This window comes from Erithacus rubecula, assembly GCF_903797595.1.
Source record: "Erithacus rubecula genome assembly, chromosome: 5".
In the NCBI taxonomy this organism is placed as follows: Eukaryota; Metazoa; Chordata; class Aves; order Passeriformes; family Muscicapidae; genus Erithacus; species Erithacus rubecula.
Genome location: NC_136687.1, coordinates 42,226,225 through 42,250,214, shown reverse-complemented (window position 1 = coordinate 42,250,214; position 23,990 = coordinate 42,226,225). Strand labels below are relative to the sequence as shown.

Below are 23,990 nucleotides of genomic sequence, written 5' to 3'. Positions count from 1 at the left end.
AAAGGGGAGTGAGGTGTTCTGAGGTGGTTGTTTCAGGTGGCAGCACAAGCTTGATGTTATCTCTGTTTCTAGGGACAGGTTGGCATGTTGTGTTTTCTTACCATGCCTTTTTGTGTAATAAAGGTATCCCCTGGGGTGGGGTCTGGCCATAAGTCTCTGCTGCCTCATGTACCCAGATCAGTGTTAGATCTGTGCCAATGTGAGCCTGGAGGTTTTCTTGATACTGTTTTTTGACATAACTTTGGTTAACAACTCTTTAAAGACTGGATTGTCTGTAGTTCTACAGTATTCAAAACGGTAGGTGAAAAAAACTATCGGGAAGGAGGGAGACAGTTGTTAGGAATGCATTACTAACTCGTGTTTTTAACATGGAATGTGTGGGCAAACTATTCAGTAAAGTTTTCTGATTTTACACCAAATAATTTTTATCATGTTTTGCCATAAAAGTTTTCTGGATATGATTGAAGATACTATCAGCATTATAATAAGAAAAAAATTGTTTCTAAAGAATTTTGAGCAGGGTAACATCTCAAAGTCTCTCACAAAACTTTGTAAATACCTTACAGGTTAGGAAAACAACTTGCATTGCAGGAAGAGAGATGGCTCTGCAGTGCCCTTGAAAAGTTGCAGCTGCAAAGAGGTGGAAAGACTATGGATATGGGAGGAGTGAGAATTGTCCAGATAGTGATTGTTTATGCATTAACAGTACATTATAATCACATATTATGCCTGGGATTACAAATCACATAGTCATGACTCAATTCTGTGAGTCAAGAGAAAGTAAATAAATCAAAGAAGCTGGTTTGTAGAGAGAGACTCATGACTCAGTGGTAAGACAGAAACTGCTGGAGATGCTTGTGAAAGTAGATGAGCATGTAGGGCTGACATGGCAAATGCTGGAAGAAGTTTAGAAGGACACTGCATAAAACAAAAAATAAAACCAATCTTGTTTTTTCAGGATGTAAATGCTTGCATTTCCTTCCCTTTCAGATTATTTTTTATTTAGGTTTCATTACTGATTAAAAAATCTGTTCTGTTGGTAATTTCAGATGGTAACTCTATTTATACCATATTCTTTGTGAACATTTTAAAATATTTTTTTATCTAAAGAGATGAAATTGCTTCCTGTGGCTACTCTGTCTCAGTGCTTAAAAATCATAATTTCATAGACCCACTTGTACTGTACTTCATAGCAAAAATAAATTTGACAGATATTAGCAGCTGCATTTGTCACTTCTTAATTCAGAAAGTCTGACAAACTAAGGAATTCAAGACAATGACTGTGAGTTCACTGCTCCTGTTAGTGGAGACTAGTATGTTTTGCTCAAGGTCAGCTTCTTGTGCTTGTGGGCTAATACCCATATGAAGGAGAAACATGGGTGGGACACAACTCTGAGAATAAGATTGCTTACTGAGAGGGTGTGTTTGTGTTTATGAATAGTAATTAAATTTTAAGCAGACAATGGAAAATCAAGTGTGCATTAATTCAAAGTTCACAAGACAAACATGTCAAATTCTCTCATTGTTGAAGCTTAGGTTTATGAGAGTAAGTGTTTGTGTGGATTATGTATAGGGAGTTCTGTAAGTGCTTTTTTCTGAGCTCTTCTACTGTGAGATGGAAAAAAATTCAAAGAGATTCGGGTTGTAGAAGAATGGGATTTTACAAATAAAGCTTTGCTCAATAGCTTTAGCTTCTCAATCTTTTAATGCATGTCCAGCTTTGTCCTTTGTCTCTCTGTGTATATAAAACTGTGTGTATGTCGCTGTACTAAAGCACTCAGTTTCCACGGTATTCTCCCCTTCCCTTTAATATTTGGCTTACTTACCTATGTCAGAATAAATCCATCTTCAAAATTATGTGAAGTAGGAATAAAAAGTATTCAGAAAGACAGCCTTTGCCTTTTATGGATTTTGCCTTGTAATGGATTAACAGTTACAATTGCTTGTGCATGTTCAAAACCTGATCACCTTCTGTGAACCCTTGGTCTTTGGTCTGGACATTGTTAACTGTTTTCCAGTGTTTTCTAGTAGATAAGATCTGTGTTTCATCTGAGCTTTTACAGTCTAGCCCTGTAGATGCCAAGTAGCCTCTTGTAAGAGGAAATATTCTTAAAAGAGTCTGTTGAATGAAAATTAAAAAAATTTCCATCAGACCAATTGATAGTGTTCCCATTGAAATGAGAATCATCTTTAAAAATTATCACGAAGTTGTATGAAATCATCTCAGAAGGATAAGAGTTCTAAGTAATATTTAGAAAGTTTCTGGCTTCAAATAACTTTAATAATTAAAACCTGCATCTGAAAATACCATCCTTTAGATACATTCAGCAAAATTTAAAAACCTTTTTGGAAATATGCTTTCTAAATTATAACTAAAAATGCTCTCTTGTTCTTCAGTGATATATTCTACATAAGTCACCTGTAAGGCTTAATGTTACTGGGAAAATTGTTTAAATAATAATTGATTTCAGACTTGTTAATTTTTTTGCTTCCCTCCTTCAATTAAAGAAGGAAGAAGGAGAATGATGAACAGTTAAATTTACTTCTTTTTTTTAAAGTGGATTCTGCTGGGTTTAACTGCCTGGCAATCAAAGTCAACATGTATTTGTGTAAGTGGGGCTGAACTTCATTTTTGTTGAGGGGGCACTTCCCCCTCCATTTCTGATTTTTCATGTTTCTGAGTGAAATGACTTCATACATGTTTGAGCAGTGACATTTGAATCAGCAACAAAAGACAAGCTATAGATAATGGTGCTGATGGCTGTTTCTAAAAGGGACTGAAGGAAAGTGCAAAATAAGTTTAGAAAAATATAAGAAGAAATTAGAATTTAGGATTAGCAAAAAACCAAGATAACCTGATATTCGCTATCACTTTCTTCTAAATACCAGATCTTGAAAGAAGCATATTATATGAAAGGCTCTTTAAAATACTTATTTTTCTGGCACAGGACTTTCTTGAAAGGAAATTAATCTCAGTACTCTCTTATGTTACTAAAAGTAATAGGAGAAACCATTTGTGATGCTGCCATTCAAGCAGATGGACAGTTGGGAAATCAACTTATGTCCTATTCTGTTTCTGAAATACAGGTGCTAGCAACAGGACTAAGTGGTCTCTATTCATCTTTGCCTACAAAGCTGGAAGAAAAAGGAGAAGAATGGGACTGTCTGATGAAAGATGACTGGCTTTTGTCACCAGCCCTTCTACAATTCATGAATTCCCTTGAATTTTGCAATGCAGTGATACAGGTAACTAAACAGAGTTAGCTTGTTATTTAGAAGTAGTAGTAAGTTATATCTCCTGCAGAAGTTTGTAAGTTATTTTTGTTAATGTCAGGAACTGTTTAAGTTAGGCTAAAACAAGCTACTTAAAAAATGAATGCCTTGTGCTGTCTGTCCTGGTTATAAGGATGAATTAATATATGTGTAGTTTTCAGGTCCCAAATGTTTCAAATGAAATCTTGATATTACATTATGTAATTGGGAGCATTTTCTATTAATAGAAAAAACCAAATATTTATTGCAATTTAATGCCACTGTTAATCCTAGAAGTATATTGAATGCCTTTACATGTGGGAAGATGTAGGGTTTATATTGTATTTTTTAAGCTCTCATAATGACGTACAAAAGAAAATAGTGAGAATCATCTGTTTTGCCTGTTGGTAAGTACAACATAAAGCCTTCCAAGTGGAATTAATTAGGTCTCCTCCTAGAAGTATAACTTTATTTTAAGATTTGCATGTTTTGAATCTGTTCTGTTCTTCCAGGGTTTTTTTCAGTGCTTTGCTCCCTTACTGTTTTTTTTTCCATTTTAAATGTAGAATGAAATTCTTGGCTTTATATATTGTTTTTAAGGTTTGAATACTCAGTAGAACCCAAATCCAGTATTTCATTAAAACAGGGTATAAATTATACAGAAACTGTAGATTTGTGTTTTTTGAAGAAATGGGCTAGATAGGATTGAAAATTTAGTCACATCTACTGTTAAATAAAATACATGTTTCAGTGCAATGTGTGCAAAGTACAGTAAAGGAACTGGTTGACTATTAAAGCCTTGACCAAGCAAAAATAATATTGTCATTTTTCAAATGCACTATACAAGATTTATAGTATGCATGTTTGAACATGAAGAGGAGACAGTATTAAATTTGGTGTCTAAGTAGAGTTATTATCCAGATCTATGTTTGCAGGAGATTGTAGCTGATACCTTTATTGTAAAAAAATTCTATGAAGGGCACTACAGAAAAAAATCAAAATTAATTGTTTTAAAAACACTGTTCAAGTAGATGCAAAATGGTAAAGGATATCAGCTGACATGTAGAAAGAGCAGTTTCTGACTACTGCTTGATTGTGTCTATATAGTCTTCAGCTGGCTTGAAAGCTCAATTACTGTAGGAATGTTTGCTTTGCACATGGACTGGTCTGTGTTCACCCAAAAACTTTGGCCAGAGATTTAAAAAGGAACAAGGTAGCCAAGACCTGTTGCCATTTACTACTTTTTCCCTGAACCACAGCATAGGAAACGCCACTCTTTTTCTTCTCCGTGCCAAATTAAGAGTTACAAGTTAAAGCAAGTCTGGTAAGAATTGCAGGTTGGAGAATCTATTGGAGGCCACCTATATATGAATTGCAGGTTGGAGAATCTACTGGAGGCCACCTATATATGTGACACTCCATTTTTTGTGAACTTCAAACATAATATATTGGCTTTGAAAGCTTCTGAATGGAATTTTATTTTGCTTTTATATACATATATTGATGTCTTTTCATTGCAAAGACAAAATGAATATTTAATTATAAAAGTAAATTTTTGGCTTCTGGTAATATTTTGGGAGGTTTTGTTTGTTTTATGTTTTAAAGCTCTTAACCATCCTATTGAATGAATTATGCTGGGTTTTTTGTAATTTGTTTTGTAATTTCTGGGAGAAGGGCATGTGAAGAGTGTATTCTTACCCCATAGCTAGAGAGTAATTCAGTTTACCTACTCTTCAGCTATAGGAAAGCAGCTGTTTGTTTACTTGTCCTTCTACAACAGAGAAAAGCCAATGGCAAATCCACTTTCAAGTGACCCCAACAATTTTGCAGGAGCTGAATTTAGAATTTCAGATCTTGCTTTGATACATGGCTGTATGCACTTTCCTGTCCATCCATTCAACTTTGTCAGCATGCAGGAAGATGGAAAAGACATGTCTCTATGTTTTGCAGACTTACTATAAAGCTGGTATGTGTATTTCTTTGTAGAAGAAATAGTTGTTAAGAACCTGAAACATATCAAATGCTGATGAGAAGGACAAATGAATGTCTTATTAAATGGGAAAGGGTTTTGGTAATGAATGATAGCATTCTGTGCTATTTTGTCTTTTAAATCTCACTGGAACTGTTCTATGTCTTTCTCTCCCCGCCCACCCTCTTAGGTGGCACATCCGTTGATATGCAACCAGCTTGTGAATTACATTTACAATGGGTTTTTGGTGCCAGTAATGGCTCCTGCGCTCCATAAGGTCAGTGACATCTGCAAGCATGGCACAAAAGAATGGGGAAAAGTTGTGTAAGATCTCTGTGTAAAGATACTATCACATGTATTGTTGGTAGTGGCTTCCATGCAATGCAATATGTTTCTAGACTAGCTTTCAATCTTTTCATTCTATATACTTTCTTAAGCAACTGTACTGGTTTGAAAGGACAGGTGTCTGCCAGTAAAGGCAGAAGTTTCCCCTTGAAATAGAGACATTAGTTCCACTCCCCCCAGGTATTATAATTGTTTGAATCAAGGACTCTGAGGCAGAGATAAGGGGATGGGAATAACAGCACTTTTACTAATATATCTAACTGTACAAGCAGAAAACAACAGCAGTTGTTAAAATTGCTAACAGAACAGACTAGATAACTCAGTTTTTAGTCCCCTCTTTAGATGCAAGCACGCTGTCTCTGTACTTGGTCCCAGTCCTGCAGCTGGAACAAAACCCGGAGCTGCAGAGAGGCAGGTGGGAGGGGGCGGTGGCGGCCATGCCAGTCTCGGGTAGGAACGGGCTGGAGCAGGCGGCTCCTCGCTCACTGTTTGTGTCCGGGTGATCAACTGTGTCCACAGAGGCAGGAGGCTGGAACGGGGCAGATGCAGGGCAGGTGATGACAGAGGGTCTGGCTCTTCTGTGTTCCACAGCGTGGCTGCAGACGGAGGGTCCTGCTCCGAGCTCGCCGGGAGCATGAGTCCCCTCCGGAAGCACGAGAGGCCCCTCCGGAAGCTGCTGCCACGACCCCTTTTGTCTAGAGTCATCAGAGATCCTGGATGTAACCCAGCCAGCTCCATTTGCATGATAATGGGAAAAATTCTTTAAGTTGACACAGTAATAGAAAGACACTCAACCCCCAACAGCAACATATAGGTATTTCTGAACATGTTTAAAATTAAGTATAATGAAGTACCAAAATGTTTGTGTTGTTCTATATTCATATATCATTAAAAAAAAGCAGTGGAATTTTAGACGTTTTATCATGGCAGACATGTTTCCATGACCATGTTTTTCTAAGTGATTTTTTTCCATGTGGGAAGATTCGCACGAGGAAAATGTTTAGTCAAGAAATATTATGCTAGTCTTAGAAAAGTTGCAATTATTTTGTAGTTCCTTATCATATTGAGTAAAGTTACTTTCCTAAAGTAGAGTTTGCTATCAGTTTTCTAAGGTATTAGAGTTCAATTTATGTTACTTTGAAGAAAAAAAAAATTTTTTTTTCTTTGAATTTTAGGGTTTATCCTTTGCAAAATATGTCACCAATATTAGGGAATTATGTATTTACTTTTTTTGGTTAGGCTGCTGTGAAAAACACGGTTCACTGTTTTGGGAGAATTAAAAGGTTTAATAAAAAGACAATAGGAGACATACGTAAAGCAAAGGGTTAAAATGGCCAGGTGCTTGGAATGCTGCCAAGAGCACACTGCTTTGGGAACACCCCTTTAAATAGGTTTTACAATCCATCTATTTGTTACATATTCATAGACCTTCATAAATAGTCAACTGTTTTTGAGAACTGTTTAGCATGGCTACTCCTTGTGTCCACCTTTTTAGAGCATGTGTGTTTCTTGGCTTGTGGTTTTATTTGTCTTCTTATCCCTTTTTAATTTGGGTGGTGGTCCAGTGAGTGCATGTTGATAATTTTCTTGTCAGCTGCAGGGGTCCCCATCACATGTTCATGGGCTGTTATCTTTGGCTAAGCAGGTAGTTTAAGCATACTATCTCTAAAAAACTTTTGTCTAACTTTTACTATTAACCAAGACTATATCCATATAGAAGTGCTATTTTAACACTAGACATATAGCATTTATCCCAATACTTGCAAAGAGCCAACAACATGCTATGCATTCATTACAGCTGCAAAAAGCTGCATTTCCAGCTGTTGCAGAATATGTCAATTATGTCAATTCCCCATCCCTGAAATTGTTCAAGGCCAGATTGGATTGGACTTTGAGCAGCCTGGTGTAGTGGAATGTGTCTCTTCCATTAACTGGTGAATTGGAACTAGATGATCTTTAAGGTCCCTTGAACCCAGGTTATCATATGGTTCTGTGACTTTATGAATTAACAGTTTTCATTGTCCTGTAAAAGAGCACCTCTTTTGAGAAGAAAGTGTAGAAACAGCTGAGAGTAAAAATCCACAAAAAAACTTTCAGAAGCAAACTAAAAATTTACTATTGTAAGGTCTCCTAAGTCTCACAAAGCCAACCAAACACAAAGCATTGCAACTGTTCCATTTTCTGGAGGATAGTGAAACATCATACCCTGCCTTCTTGTTCACAGTTTGTTTTGGTAGCACACACAGTTCTTCATGGTAGTCACCAAGAAAGTCATAAGCAATGTAAAGTCTTTTTCATAGGTGACTTTCAAAGCCTAGATCTTTCTCAAACCCTGATATTCTATGTGGTGCCTTGTTCTTCCACTAATAAACCTTTCCTTGATTAACATTAAAAATTGACTTCTTCCTCAATAAAAATTAACTTCTTGTGTATAAACTTCAAATGATTTCAATGGAGAAGATGGATTGCACCATCTAGTGGATCTATTACAAGGCTCTCATATCTGTGAGACCAAAACTCTATAGCAAAAGGAATTAAGTAAGTTGAGGCACATTTCACCTCTTCAGTCTTTGTCCTGTACTCCATGTTAATAACAGAAAATAAATATTTTGCCTTCTTGCTTCTGAGATACATGTCTACATGTCTATGCACTATGAAAATTATGCTGCAACAACACTTTCATATATTAAAATAGTTTCTAGTTGCCATTGAAAATATTAATGCTAAGGGGAAGAGTGGACTTTGAAAACTATCTCCCATTTCAGGACTTCATGTTGTAATTAACCTTGAGGTTAATAAAAAATTGGAAAGGCCCAAAATGAGAGGACAAATGTATCATGACAGTTTTTAAAACAGGAGTTCTTTCATTTAGTACAATACTAAATGGATCTTGATTTTTTTTCTTTTAAGCTCACTGAAGTTGGTTTGATGTCATAAAGTCTACTTGTGGCTGAAAATTTTAGTTTTAATTCGGGCATTCAATTTGGATTGTACTGATTCATTCTGGCTTGAGTTCAATTACAGTGTATAATGGAGCATGATCTAAATACCTGATTTGGAAGACAGAGCAATGCAAGGTTAAAGGGTGGTTAGAAGAGGTGATGGTAATTACTGGTACATCTTCCTAAGGTGTTTCTATAAATCTTATTTGTAGAATTTAACTGGTGTGGAGCAACTGCATTTGGTAATTCTTGGTGCTGGAAAGAAGGAAGGAAGTCTAGCCCTTGTGTGGCATACTGGTCTTAATATCCCACATCCAATCTGACACTCATAGCTCAATCTTTGTAAAAATTGGAAGGGGGATGAGGTTCTGGCTCTGCTTTTGAATGGCTTGGAGAGACAGGCTACTACAAACCTGATCTTTCTGTATTATGTTCTAGTCCTTCTAGAGCAAGTATGTTCTGAGGAAGCAATTGCACTGCAGCAAGGCACAGACTAGCATTAATTGGTTTTGCAAAGACAGTTCCAGTCAAGAAGGGGATTGGATGAGGTATCTCCAGAGGTTTCTTTCAACCCTAGTTATTCTGTGATTCTGTCATTGAGTACTGTGATGTCTTTAATGTATTTTGTCTTCAGATCCCCACTGTTCAGCAGTGAGCAGGCATTTTTCATTATATTTCTTTTGCTGTTGAAGCTCTTCTTCAGCTCCATCTGAGCTTTGGCTTTCCTCATCCTTTTTCTGCATACTCAGGCACTTCTTCTGTATTCCTCTTGGGTCACCTTTTCATGCTTCTGTCTCTTCATGTTTCAAACTTTTTAGGAGCTCTTAATTCATCCACACACACCTTTTACCTACTTTCCTTGATTTCCTTGTCTTTTCCCATCTTAAAACATCTGACTATCAAACAAGACCTTTGGTAAAGGTAGCATAAAAAATTCATTTAAAATTGTTTAGAGTTTCAATATGTGGTTCAAAAATAATAGGCTTATGTATGATCATGAAATGTTTGTAACATTTATGGAACCATGTAGTAAGCTCTGCCTTTTAAAATTTTTTGTAGATTGTCTCCCTATAAATACTTTCTATGTACACATTTCACTTGTGAATGAAACAGTACAAGACAGTTGAGGATGGAGAGGTGTTGCTGTGAAAATGTCAGGGGATGGGGAGACCAATATATTTTTCTTGGTGTGATTTTTCTGGCTTTATCTCAGGAAGCTAGTATGCGGTTGAAAAAAAAAGGTTTTCTAATTCAAGTTTTTTCCAGTTAAGGAAGTTTCAAATTGATTGGGCAAGCTGGCTAGCTTGAAGTAACCTGTCTTTCACAGTGAGCTCTGTGAAGATTATTTTTGTAGCAGGTTAGTTGTGATGTGCTTTAAATAACTTGTGACTCCCTAACTTCATTTTTCAAAGATAAGTATCCTAAATATAGCATGTTCTTGTAGCCTAATTAATACCTTTTCTGTCCTAGTCCTGTCACGTTGTGTGGGTTATCCCACCTACACATTTAATGAGTGATTGCCTGTTCCTATCTCCAAAGCTGCACATTGCTCCAAGGGCAGTCAGAGCCCAGATTTGTATTATGTAGCTGGGGATGTGCATTAACTGGCTGTGCTAGAGAGCCCTGGCTTGTCCTTTGGTTATCTGGATGTTATTGTACTTTTTACAGAAGAGTTACCTCCCTTACTTCTGACACAGGAGTTGCTTGCGACATCAAAAAAAGTGATTCAATGAAATTGTTTGCGGAGCAGGAGGGAAGGCATGTCTTTGTACAAGTTCACAAATTCATTTGAGAACAGAGGAATAAAGTGTTTTGTCTGTAAAGATACAGAGTTAAGAAAATGTTAATTTGGTAGGTTTTTTCCCATTATTTAAATTTTTACCCAAACAGTCTTTTATTCTTTCTGGTATAAGGGTCTGGGATTTAGAAAAACTAAGACTACCTGGCAGAAACTGTTCTTAAATTGAGACTGATAACTTTTGATGGCATGTCAGTTACAACTTAAAATCATGCAGCTCTGTGTGTTCTTTCCTGTATTTTGATATATTTTGTAGGAAGAAAATACTCATGAGAAGGTATAGTTCTGTTCAGAGAATGGTACAAAGCTATACCGTTTCTGTGATTGTCTGGATTCTGTGACATATTTCACTGGCTATTTCCTGCTGCGCTTTCGAAAATAACATCGAGCTCTATCCAAGGTCTTCTGGGGCCAGATTATAACGGTCTAAGTAATCAAATACAACCAATTTTCTCCTAAGTTGAAATATCATTGAAATCCCAGAGTGAATCCAGAATAACCCTACTGAAGTAATTTTTACTGGTTCTCTTAGAGACTATCACCTTATTTTGGGCTATATATGTTAGTAGACTGTGTTTATTTACCTTATTCTTTTAGGTTTTTACAGGACTTCTATAAAAAGATAAGTGAAATCCTTTTCAGAAGGTCTTGTATATTTTGCAGTCAAAACCATGTGGTAGATTATTTAGGAGCCACACTTTGGTATTTATAAATATTTTGTTTCCTTTGATACAATTCAGATTCGTTATATACATCCTTTCACTGTAAACACATGTGATTTCATTTTAGTTTGGCATTTAGAGAATTTGGTTGACAAAGGCAACTATTCAGATCATCTTGAATGTCTATGTAATTTGTGGTACTTCAATTTATTGAAGAAAGCACTAAAATCTGACAAATTATATGATAAATGCAAATTTTTGGTGTCATTTACTCCTCTCCTACATGGCATTTAATCCCTAGCTATGATCTAATTATTTTTATACTTGTAACGTTTGTTTTAATCTGAAGAGGCTTGGTTTAGTCTGAATAATGGAAAATTGCTCTAGCTTTTTAATATAAAGCATTGCTACTGGCTAAGTGAACAGAATTTCTCTGCAGAGGTGCTGGCACAGTCCTGTCAAGTGGACTTCAAGTCTACTGCACACTAACCCATCCAAATAAAAGCCTCTGACATGGTGTGTGTCCAAGTTTAGGACAAATTTGGGGAAAAAGAGCTCCAAAGGGCCCCCCCCCCCTTTCTTTTTTACAATTCCTTCCTTCACTGAGCTCAGAAAGAATTGTTCTTGTGGTGAAAATGGAAAAAACTTTTTTATTAACAAAAATACAAAAGAAACACTCCCCCAACCCAAACCCAGATGAGACAAACCCAGCCGGTCCTCGCCGGGGAGAGCGGCAGAGCCTCCCAAGCCGACCTCCAGCAGCGGCCCCCAAAGTCCAGATCCTTGTCCTCCGGAGTCGGTGCAAATCCCTGGAGCAGGGACAAGGGAGAGAGGGGGAGAGGCAGCCGGGAGCAGGCCCAAAGCAAGCCCAAGACAAGCTAAAGCGAGCCCAAGACAAGCAAAAGCAAACCCAAGACAAGCCAACACAGGGGCACAGACAAAACAGCTGGGGGAAAAGGGAAAAAACGGCCAAAGCAGCCAGGGGAGGGGGTCACAGCTGAGCAGACGGCAGAGAGCAAGACACAGCCCACAACCGAAGCGCAGCAAGAGAGAGAGAGCCAGAAAACACCAGCCTAGATAAAACAGTCCGAGGGAGGGACTGGCAGCTGCACGGGGGAAGCAAGGAGAGGAGGCAGTCCAAACATCAGCCCATAACAGTGTGTTACCGTGATAATTCAATAATACTCGATTGATGATCATAGAGCTCAGCTAGGGAGAAATGATCCGTAAATTATACTCTAAAGATTAGAAGGAGCTTCTTTATAAATATCCTACAAGACTGTCAGTGCCCATTTAGGAATAATACTATCTTTCACTTACTTTTACTGGAGAACATTTGGACAAATGCTATAAAATCATAAACCAAATATCACTGGATAACTTTGAGTAGCCTTGTACTTTGCAGAAGCCCATTAACAACTACAAAACTTAATTTTACTTAATTTTTTTATCCATGGTGATATTTGTAAAGAGGTCTCTCACTTCTTACTTCAGCCATGCAGTTCAATTTAATTTTAACCTGGTGTAAATTGAAGCAGTTTATAAACATAAGTCGAAGGAAGTTGGAATAGTTTGGGTTTTCTGGTTCCCAGTGGGGAACCTCTGTCCCTGATCCTGATTTTTTATTTTTAATAAAATCAGTCTTTTCATTTATCCAGCCAAGTTTGGTAAACACAAGATGTTTAATACTTCCTTTCATACAGACAGGTACTTGTATTTAAGGGTTTATCTTCATGCACTTAAGCTTATTATATTCCTGGTTAACTATTTAAAAAATGCTGACTTTGCAAGAACAGTATGTGGCACAGAGGTGGGCTTTGGAATTTTCTGTGCTTTGCCAGTGTGTTCTGTAAATGGATAATCTCCAAGGGATTGCAATAAGCAGAGCAGTGTGGGTTATGGTATGCAATATCACATGAATCATTAATTCTGTTTTGATCAACTAATAGCAGTGTAGACTTTGGGTTGGGCTTTATGTGTGAATATATTTGTATATATACTCCTTTTAAAAATTGAGTAAAATGAGAAAATGTGCTGTGGCAAAATAAAAAGAAGGAAAATCATGACAAAATTCTGGACATCTCTGGGAATTTTCTCTTTAAAGCTTCATGACCATGAGTTTGTACTGTGCTTTGATTCTGCTCTGACATTTCTTTTTAGAAAGTGGTAGACGCAGGCATTCACAACATCTGAAAATGCTTCTGAGGAACCACAGAATTGTGATGAAAAGGAGATGACATGGGCAAAAATGTGTTGGAGATTTTCTAGCATAATTTCGTCCTTTGATTTTCACTATGTGCGAGATGTGGGGTGTCAGTTTGGGGGAAGATGTTTTTTCCTGGGGATGCAAGACAGGTAGGAAATGTGTTCAAAATGCTTGTGAGGCAAATTTAAGAATGAAGACTCGGTGTTTTTTGTGGCTGTGTTATGGATGGAGGGCTTTGCCGGATATACCATTGCACAAGATGGGTGGATATTTTGTGTGTGCAGTTTATTTGTGTTTGCAATATTTACATTACTTTTGCTTACAGGTGACTGTGGAGGAAGTGATGACTACGACTGCATACCTGGATCTCTTCTTGCGCAGCATTTCGGAGCCAGCCCTCCTCAAGATATTCCTTCGCTTTATTTTGCTGCACCAACACGAAAATGTTCATATCCTGGATACACTTACCAGCAGAATCAACACACCATTCCGGGTAAGACAAGTAGAAAGGAGGTCCAGGTACTCAGCAGGCATGTAGGTACAATGTTTATGTGGGAGATTTCATATATTACAGTTGGGTACTTGTTTAACTAGGAATTTTCTGCCCTCCACTTTGTGGTGGAATTTCTCCACTCTGTCAATTTTGTATGTGTGTTTTGACATTTGGCAGCCATTATAAAAAACTAAAAAACCTGTGAAGTGATTTCACATATGTGAGAAATGGGATAGAGGTAATGAAAGCTTCTGGAAGTCTGAATCCTGTTGGAAAATAAAAGGTAAATTTGGAAGCGTTTTTATTTTGAACAGTGCTGGATTATTGCTGTCATAGATAACTTTTCCTGAGACCTACAAATACACTTGTGGTAAAGAGCATTTTTGATCTTTGGAGTTTTGCCAAGCAACAAGCATTTTCAAATAGTCCATCAGGAGAAACAATGGCAGCCCTCTAAGGATGTCTCCAAATGGATCTCAGTTGTCAACTGCGATCTCACTGATGCATTTCTCAGGAATCTATAGTCTGTATTACTGTAGCATATTTACTTAACTATGATGTTGCCTGCTTTATTTGATTAAAAGAACATGGTTTCTTACTCAAGTAATGAGGTTGCTGCTTCCTTCTCTTTGCCTTCACTGCCTTGTGCAGTAGGGGTTTATCTCAGGTTTGTGCTGAACCCTTTCTCAGCCTAGGCACAGTGCAGCACATAGCTGGAGAGTTGCCTGCCAGAGAAAGTATCTGTGTACCTTTGCCAACAGTTGGTTGTTCTGAGTGAGACAGTGACTACTCGCTGCACTGGACTACTTGAGTGAACCTTGCTTGACTGGCAGCCTTGGCTGATGCAGAGCTTCATAGATGAAATACTGCTTTAGTACAAGAGAAGCCAGAACACCAGCATGCACATTAAATTTGTGTATTAGGTAGTAGCTTCTTCTGAAAATTGTTTTGAAATGTAAGTGCATGCAAATATCAATATATGCTGCTTTTAGTTCATCTCTAAGATGGATTAATTCTGAAACATGGAACAGTTCTGTCAACAAAAATGCAAAATGCTGTTGTCTCTGCTAATCATCAGTTACACAGGCAACAAGATGGGAATTGTAAAGAATTTTGCAGCCCTGATGTGTTGGTTTCATGTGCTAGGGGGAGGGATGGATTTCGCTTGAGGGAAGCAACATGAGGCCGGGGAGTGGGAGGGCTGTTCCGTCTCTGGGGGCTTCCCCTGTGAGCTGCGGGTACCAATCGGAGAGCTGATTTGGTGATGGACAGCTAGGGAAACCAATTAGAAGTTATTTCGCTTTCACAAATCACAGTGGATGGAGTTGGCTAACTGTTTTTTTGGCATCTGTTTCCTGGGGTGGTGTGGTGGCCTCTGGCCGGGACACCAGCCCCCTGGTCTGGCTCCGGTTTCGGTGGGGGGCCCCGGCCTGGCACTCCAGCCTGGCACTGGCTCTGAGGGGAGCCCCTGGCCTGGCCCTAGCCTGGGGGTCCCCGGCTCCATGTGGCGCCCACGAAGCCCCGCCTCCGGGCAGTCCCAGCCCTGGCCTGGTGGCCCCAGTTCCGCATGGCTCCGGCACCGGCCCTGGCCCTGCTGGCCCCTGGCTCTGCTCGGCTCAGCTCTCCACATGGCAGAAGAGGCCTCCAGCTACCCATGTGGCTTCTTCATGTTCTGGATACAATTTTAACTTCTTAATGCCTGGATAAGATTCTCGATCTCCTGAGCTCCCCTGAATGAGAAGAAATACAGCATGGAGTCCACAGAAGTCAGTGGAATGAAGAAACAGTTCCTGATGGGAAGGGATTGAAAAGATGCAACTGATAAGTAGCTGAAAACCTTTTATCTGTGGGGCTATGAGGGAATTGTGACTTCACTAAAATTCCTTTAAACTGTGAAATATATTTGGGGAGGTTTGGTTGCTTGAGAAGAAGACTTTTTGCCTCAGGGAAATTGAGCTTTCTGTTTTGGGAATGGAATATGAACAGAGACATTTGATAGAGAAGGAGATGAAGAGAATTTTGTTTTTCAGCAGCCTGCCTTTAAAAGTAGTATCCCATGTGTGCATCATAACCCATAACACAGCTCTGGAAGGACTGTGTAAATGGGAGGAAAATTCATGGTTCTGTAGGTCCGGGCGGATGCAGACTGTGAAGGTGAAGAAACCCCCCCTAAGCCTAAACCAGAAAAAGGAACTTTTCTCTCTAAAGTGAATTGAAATGATTAGTTATCAGTAGATAACTGACTGAAGTGTTCTCTGTATGTGATTGTTAAGGCATGTGGAATGAAGGAAAGGGGAGGAGGGAACAATCTAGGAATCTTATTCTGAATTTTTTTTTTTTTTGTGTTATTAATAAATTTCTGCTTATACCCTTTTAAGTTTTGAGCTTGCCTTGCCTCTACTCCTAAATCCTATCTCTAAAAGAAATTAAATATATTAGAATTGGTAAAACCCAAGTCACACTGTGACACCTGAGCAGCACAGGATCTCAGCCGAAGTGGTTGTGTCTGTGATGCTAAAGCAGTTTTCTGCAGTATAGCTCAGCCAAGTGCAAACATAGCACAAAAGCTGTGTACATTACTATTGATGTAAATAATGATTAATAATTCACAGAGTTATACTTACTTAGAGGCAGGTGCCTGGAAGGATTTGTAGAAATACTACCATCTTTTTTCTTAAGTGTATTTTAAATGTTATCTTTTTATACAGTACAAAAATAGACTTCGATTTAGTTATTCGGAAGATGCCAGATTTGCAAATGGTTGCAAAGACTGATGATTACTATTTTCCTGTAAACTGAAATTTACTAAATACAGGATAATTGAGGCAGCAGCAGGTGTTTTTGAAGTTTCATGTCATGAAGAAAAGTTATACTTGACTCCCTGTAAATTTCACAAAGGAAGGATTTCTTGTTTTTTTCCTTTGTCCCTCCCCCAATTAAAACACACCTTTTATGCAAGAATCTGACTTCTTCCAATGGCTAGCTGTGAAGCTCTTCAACCATTCAGCTTCTTAACGTGCAGAACGCTAATAATTCCTTATGCCTAACGCAACAGAAACCTGAAGTGATTGATAACTTTTCTTTCAGAGAAGACCATTAGTTGGTTCAAATTCTGTGCCAGGGGTAAAAGCTAAAACACTGTATTGGAAGTTACAGGGTTCAGTTCAAGCTAAGACAACTTAAATGAATAATATTTAAGACTGCTTTTTAATAGCTTATTTAAAGAAAAATTCTGTTTGTATTTTGTTAAAATGTAACATTACATGTATAGCTCTAGACAAGAAAAGAAATCTCATGGGGTGCTGACTAAATGAAATACCATTCTAAGAGTGTTTTATAAATTGTGATGTTCTAGCAGAGCCATTTTGTAATTTAGTATGCAGGGATGATTGGAAAGATACAATTTCCAGATCAAAAGCTGACAATGTTCATAATTTTCCAGCTCTGTATGGTCTCCTTGGCATTGTTCAGAACACTCATTGGCTTGCATTGTGAAGATGTGATGTTGCAGCTAGTTTTGAGGTAAAGCCAAAACTCTTTCCCCCATTCTTCATCCTAACTCTGGGATGTATGGTCTCTGTCTGTGAAGGCAGAGCTGGATGGAAATTCTCCAAAAGGGCAGAAATCCAAGTAGCTACAGAGATAAGAATATTTATGGTCCTGACAAAAGTCTACCAGACCTGATGAAGTTTGATTTGCATCCTGATGTCTCCAGAGCAAGAGATTTTTCTTGAGATTTATTTCTAGAAAAGTGAGAGAAGCTGAGAATATATTTATCACCTCCAAAGTCCTTATTCCCTGCTTCTAAATGCGTAATTCTTTCCTCCTGCATGTTTTCTCTTGTGTATTACGCATTGTGATACAGACTTATATACTGTTCGCAGGTTCCACCCTTCTTGTTGTTTTTCACCTCTTTGATTCCTCACTCAATGAGAATACTTCAGGTTCCTACACTATTGTAGGTAGATTAAGTGATGTACTAAATGCAGTGATAATTTTTGTTTTTAATTTGTGGTTCTGTTTTGCTTCAAAATACTTATAATTTGAGTATGTTTATTAGACAATTGGTTATTTATTTGGAAATATTGGTATAAATTACTTGGGCTTTTGGCATTGTGGATCTCATGAATATTCCAGATGCTGTCTGTTTTTCCACATGCAGGCATTAAGGTGAAATTCCCTATAGATCTGGCAGTGGTGCCTGAAAATAGTGTTAGGACCTCTGTGAACACAAGTACATCACCACTCTAGCATTAGAGTGCTGTGGTTGATATTTTTGTTTAGGGAATCCTTTAGAATTTATTTGTATTTTAAATGGCAGATCATTGGTGCAGTTAGCACTGAGGCTCTTACAAAGGTGCTTTTAAAAAGCATAATGAAAGTGCTCTGAAGAAGTTCAACATGAGACTGCTTTCTCTGTTGCTTAGCTTCTTCCCTCCTCTGCCTAAGAGCTCAGTCTTAATCTACTGCAGTAAAACTCTTGTATGACCCTTCCCTCCCTTTTTTTTTCTGGCTGTTTGCCTGGCAATCTGCCTCTCTCTGGATTACCCTGGGAAGCCAATAAATTGAGGATTCTGAGACAGAATGCATTCATAGTCAAATCAAACCATTCTACTGGCCTTTGACATCTGCCCATCCCCTCCATACTTTGTTACAACAAGTTTGCTCTGATGTGCAAAAGATTCCCTGTTCTGATACAACTGTCACCGATCTCTACTCATCTGGTCAGCTCCTCATTAAATCAAGTATCACAATATAGAGAATCATGGTTTCATGCTCTTGAGGTTTAGAAAATGGATCACTGTAATTATTATTATTGCTGGTTTTTTTTCATTTGAGAAGCCAGGGAGGTGGGAAGGGAATTCTGTGTGGTGTTGTTTTCTCTAACATGAAAGGATGATAAGTAATGCTGGATGCTGCTGTTTCAGGTATCTGATCCCATGCAACCACATGATGCTGAGCCAGCAGCAAGCTGTGAAAGAGAGAGACTGTTACTCTGTATCTGCTGCAAAACTGCTGGCCCTGACACCTCTGTGCTGTTCCACCGGAATCACTTTGACACTTGAAAGCCAAGGAAACAACTATATTCTCTGGACAAAACCAGCACAAACTAAAGGTGCTCAGGGGAAGACAAAATCATTAACTGAGTTTGATCTGGTAGCACTTTATGAGAGGAATTGGGAAAGAATAGAAGGAGTAGAAAATGTGGTGGGCAACAATAAACTGGGCAAACTGGGACTAGAAAGTGTGTTTAAATCCTTCCGTGTGTCCAGGTCTATTGAAACCTAATTTTAACAGCTATCCAGCTTGAATAGGCATTCATGACAACAGTGTGACATGTCAGCAACTCCAGCTACTTCAGAGTGGTTGCTGCATTAAGGTTTGAATGCAGGCTGCTCTTAGAGAAATCTTGAGTTACAGGTTTTTTTTGGTTGTTTGTTTGAGTTACAGTTTTTTGTTTGTTTGTTTGTTTGTTTTTTGTGATGGGAAAAAGTTGTGTTATGAGCAAATCTCAATTGTACTTTGGTCTTCCTGTCTTATTGAATAGTAAGGGTTAAAGACTCTTCCTGCAATGTCTTAGTGGATGCCTTACTGGAGAAAATTTTATATACTACTCTTGATACAAGTTGTCTTCTTTACTTCCAGATCCTGGTAGACACTCATCTGAATCTGCTTGCATTGTGGAGTATGGAAGGGCTGTGGACATCAGCTACTTGCAGTACCTGGGGGAAGCTCAAGCAGCCATCATGCAGTGCATGAAAGACTGTAAGGTTTGGTCTGCCTTGTATGATGGAGTAAATCCTGATCCAGACACCTTTATCCAGACACTTGCAGAGGAGAACAGTACAGATGTGGAACACCCCATGTTTCAGCTCCAGCAAAGGACACCTAGCACATGTAGCTCTGCACAAGCTACTCTGTTCAGTGAGAAGATGCAGCTGGAGCTAGAATGGGATGATAGCTATGACACAGTGATTTCTCCTGGTTCTAATGTGAGCTCACCACAACGAGATGATGATCTGGGAAGCACAGAAATGCAGCCACCTGCAGAGCCACCAAAACACATTCAAGAAATGAAAAAAAATGCTATTATGGTCATCAAAGGCTCTTACATAGAGGAGTCAGACTTTCAAGATGATGTTATGATTTACAGGTTATGTGCCCAGAAGGATACTCAAGATGACAACAGCTCTAAGGAGAAACCTTTAAATGTACCCAGAGAACACAAGGTGCAGAGCCAGACCATAGTCAATGGGTCTTTTGAAAAGACCCAGCTGGAAATGGACTTGGATGAGCACAGTAAGAGAAATTCAAGCTCAACTAAGGTTGTAATTAGAGAACAAATAAACCAGAAAATCACTGAGATTGATCCAAAGCCAGACTTAGAGTTAAAGATTTCTTCTCAGGAAGCAGATTGTAACATAAGTGTAAAACTGCTGAGCACAGATGGTGAGGATTTCATTGCACAATATGACAGAATTATCAAGGAACTAGATCCAAACAGTGTATGCTTGGAGGAGCAGAAGTTGGATGCTCCTGATCCTGTCTCTCCAGCAGAAGAAGAGGAGGGCTTTGAGAATTTCTCAGCAGATACCCCTTCTGCAGAGAGTATATTATCTCCCTTTGGACCAAAGGAGGATGTCTCTCCCAAACACTATCCAAGGAGCCAGAGTGTGCCGTTTACAGGTGGAATGTCCTGTTAATTGCATGTGTAACAAACATAAGAAGGCATGGTGATTAATGGTGGCCAAATGAGATCACACTGTGTGGCGCACAATACATGCATAGAGCAAGGAAGAGTCCTGGCACTAAACAGGATATAGCCTAAATAGCTGAAACCACTCCAAGGAGAGTGAGAGATAGAATGTGAAAATACAGCAGAGTTATCAGTGTGGTGAAAGCAAATGGTAGGGGTGTCCTGGTTTGAAAGGACAGGTGTCTGCCAGTAAGGGCAGAAGTTTCCCTTTGAAACAGAGACTTTGGTTCCACTCCCCCCTCCCCCCCCCCCCCAATTATTATAATTGTTTCAATCAAGGACTCTGAGGCAGAGATAAGGGGGTAGGAATAACAGCTCTTTTACTAATATATCTAACTGTACAAGCAGAAAACAACAGCAGTTGTTAAAATTGATAACAGAACAGACTAGGTAACTCGGTGTCAGTCCCTTTAGATGCAAGCACGCTGTCTCCGTGCTTAGTCCACAGCCCGGATCTGCCGAGGGCAGGCGGGAGTGCAGGCAGGAGGGGGGCGGCAGCGGCGGCCACGCCGGTCTCGGGTGGGAACGGGCTGGAGCGGGCGGCTCCTCGCTCACCGTGTGTGTCCGGGTGATCAGCTGTGTCCGCAGAGGCAGGAGGCTGGAACAGGGCAGATGCAGGGCAGGTGATCGCATAGGGTCTGGCTCTCCCGTGCTCTGGCCGCGTGGGCTGAAGATCCGGGCATCCTCCTCCGAGCTCCCTGGAAACCTGAGTCCCCTCCCGGAAGCCTCAGAGGCCCCTCCGGGAGCTGTTCCCACCTACCCCTTTTGTCTGGAGTCATCATAGATCCTGAGTGTAACTCGGCCAGCTCCATTGGCATGATAATGGGAAAAATTCTTTCAATTGACATAGTAATAGAAAAAACCACTCAACCCCCAACATTATCCACCCTGAATTTTTTCCATGCCGACATGCTACATCATATTGAAACCTTTAAATTATATACATACATGTAGTTACAGGCACAGTATCATAGATAGTTCACCCTAGAACAAGGTCCCCTTGGGGTATGCATCAGGTCTCTCCATCCATTTGCATCACCCACCAAGTGCAACCTGGTCCTTGAGCGAAAACCACCCCACGAACAGGATTGTCTTTGCTGGAAGCAGAGTTCACCCAGACAGTTTTTCCTAACATGCCTCTCAGGTGTACCACTGGAACCTTATCTCCATCTGGTGCTCCCAAGGGCTCTGATTGGGCAGGGCCTGCTCGGTTGGTGGAACCTCGTGTATTCACTAACCATGTGGCCTTTGGTAGATTGATCTCTCAGTTCTTGAAAGTCCCCCCACCAAGTGCCTTTAAGGTGGTTTTAAGGAGACCATTGCACCGTTCGACTTTCCCAGCCGCTGGTGCATGGTAGGGAATATGGTGCACCCACTCGATGCCATGTTCTTTAGCCCAGGTGTTTATAAGGCTAGTTTTGAAATGAGTCCCATTGTCTGGCTCAATTCTTTCAGGGGTACCATGCCTCCAGAGGACTTGCTTTTCCAGGCCCAGGATGGTGTTGCGGGCAGTAGCATGGGACACAGGGTAGGTCTCCAACCATCTGGTGGTGGCTTCCACCATGGTCAGCATGTAGCACTTGCCTTGGCGGGTCTGAGGCAGTGTGATGTAGTCAATCTGGCAGGCCTCTCCATACTTATATTTGGACCATCGCCCCCCATACCAGAGGGGCTTCACCCGCTTGGCCTGTTTGATGGCAGCGCACGTGTTACAGTCATGAATAACCTGAGAGATGCTGTCCATGGTTAGATCCACCCCTCGGTCTCGTGCCCACTTATAGGTGGCATCTCTGCCCTGATGGGCTGAGGCATCGTGGGCCCATCGAGCCAGGAACACTTCTCCCTTGTGTTCCCAATCTAAGTCTATCTTTGAGACCTCTATCTGTGCAACCTGATCTACGTGCTCGTTGTGCCTATGTTCTTCATTAGCCCGACTCTTGGGGACATGGGCATCCACATGATGGACTTTCACGGGTAGCTTCTCTACCCGAGTGGCAATGTCTTTCCATTCATCAGCAGCCCAGATTGGTTTTCCTCTACGTTGCCAGTCAGCCTTTTTCCACCTTTCCAGCCAACCCCACAGAGCATTGGCTACCATCCACGAATCAGTGTAAAGGTAGAGCTTTGGCCATTTCTCTCTCTCAGCAATGTCCAAGGCCAGCTGAACAGCTTTGAGTTCAGTAAGTTGACTCGATCCACCTTCTCCTTCAGTAGCTTGTGCAACCAGTCGTGTGGGGCTCCATACGGCAGCTTTCCACTTCCGGTTCATCCCCACAATGCGGCAGGAACCGTCGGTGAAACGAGCGTAGCGTGTTTCATCTGCTGGCAGCTAGTTGTACGGTGGAGCTTCTTCAGCCCGGATCACATGCTTCTGCTCCTCTTCATCAGCGAGACCAAAATCTTCACCTTCTGGCCAGTTTGTAATTATCTCCAAAATCCCAGGGCGATTCGGGTTGCCAATACAGGCGAGCTGCGTGATGAGGGCAATCCACTTGCTCCATGTGGCGTCAGTGGCGTGGTGAGTAGAGGGAACCTTTCCTTTGAACATCCACCCCAGCACTGGCAGTCGGAGTGCCAGGAGAAGCTGTGCTTCTGTGCCAGTCACCTCTGAGGCAGCTTGAACTCCCTCATAGGCAGCCAAGATTTCCTTCTCTCTGGGAGTGTAATTGGCTTCAGACCCTTTGTAGCTTCTGCTCCAGAATCCCAGGGGTCGGCCTCGGGTCTCACCAGGCACCTTCTGCCAAAGGCTCCAGGACAGACCATGGTTCCCTGCTGCAGAGTAGAGCACATTCTTTACCTCTGGTCCTGTCCTGACTGGGCCAAGGGCCACTGCATGAGCGATTTCCTGTTTGATCTGGGCAAAGGCTTGCTGTTGTTCGGGGCCCCAGTGGAAAGCGTTCTTCTCATGAGTGACCTGGTAGAGAGGGCTCACAATCTGGCTGTACTCAGGGATGTGCATTCTCCAAAAGCCGATACCACCTAGAAAAGCTTGTGTTTCCTTCTTGCTTGTTGGGTGAGACATTGCAGTGATCTTATTGATGACCTCAGTGGGGATCTGGTGCCATCCATCCTGCTACTTCACTCCCAGGAACTGGATCTCTCAGGCAGGTCCTTTGACTTTGCTCTTTTTAATGGCGATACCGGCTCCCAGCAAAATCTGGATGATCTTCTCTCCTTTCTCAAATACCTCCATTGCTGTGTTCCCCCACACAATGATGTCATCGATCAAATGTTCTGGAGCCTCACCCTTCTTCAGTGCAGCCTGGATCAGTCCGTGGCAGATGGTGGGGCTGTGTTTCCACCCCTGGGGCAGTCGGTTCCAGGTGTACTGCATGCCTCTCCAGGTGAAAGCAAACTGAGGCCTGCACTCTGCTGCCAAAGGAATGGAGAAGAATGCATTTGCTATGTCAATGGTGGCATACCACCTTGCTGCCTTGGACTCCAACTCGTACTGGAGTTCCAGCATGTCTGGCACGGCAGCTCTCAGCGGTGGAGTCACTTCATTCAATGCCCGATAGTCCACAGTCAGTCTCCATTCTCCATCAGATTTCTGCACAGGCCAAATA

The 23,990-nt window shown here is 40.6% G+C and overlaps 1 protein-coding gene across 2 annotated transcripts in view; it reads left to right on the top strand.

The window, feature by feature from the left end:
* LOC306801885 (FHF complex subunit HOOK-interacting protein 1A-like) overlaps positions 1-23,990 on the top strand; it is a 93,906-nt gene that overhangs the window by 57,745 nt on the left and 12,171 nt on the right. For both annotated transcript variants that reach the window (XM_079305394.1, XM_079305393.1), the window contains exons 4-9: positions 3,088-3,246; positions 5,412-5,498; positions 13,500-13,667; positions 17,110-17,189; positions 18,596-18,783; positions 19,314-20,354. In XM_079305394.1, coding sequence (XP_079161520.1) covers positions 3,088-3,246; positions 5,412-5,498; positions 13,500-13,667; positions 17,110-17,189; positions 18,596-18,783; positions 19,314-20,354 — 1,723 coding nt within the window. The remainder of the gene's footprint in view (positions 1-3,087; positions 3,247-5,411; positions 5,499-13,499; positions 13,668-17,109; positions 17,190-18,595; positions 18,784-19,313; positions 20,355-23,990) is intronic.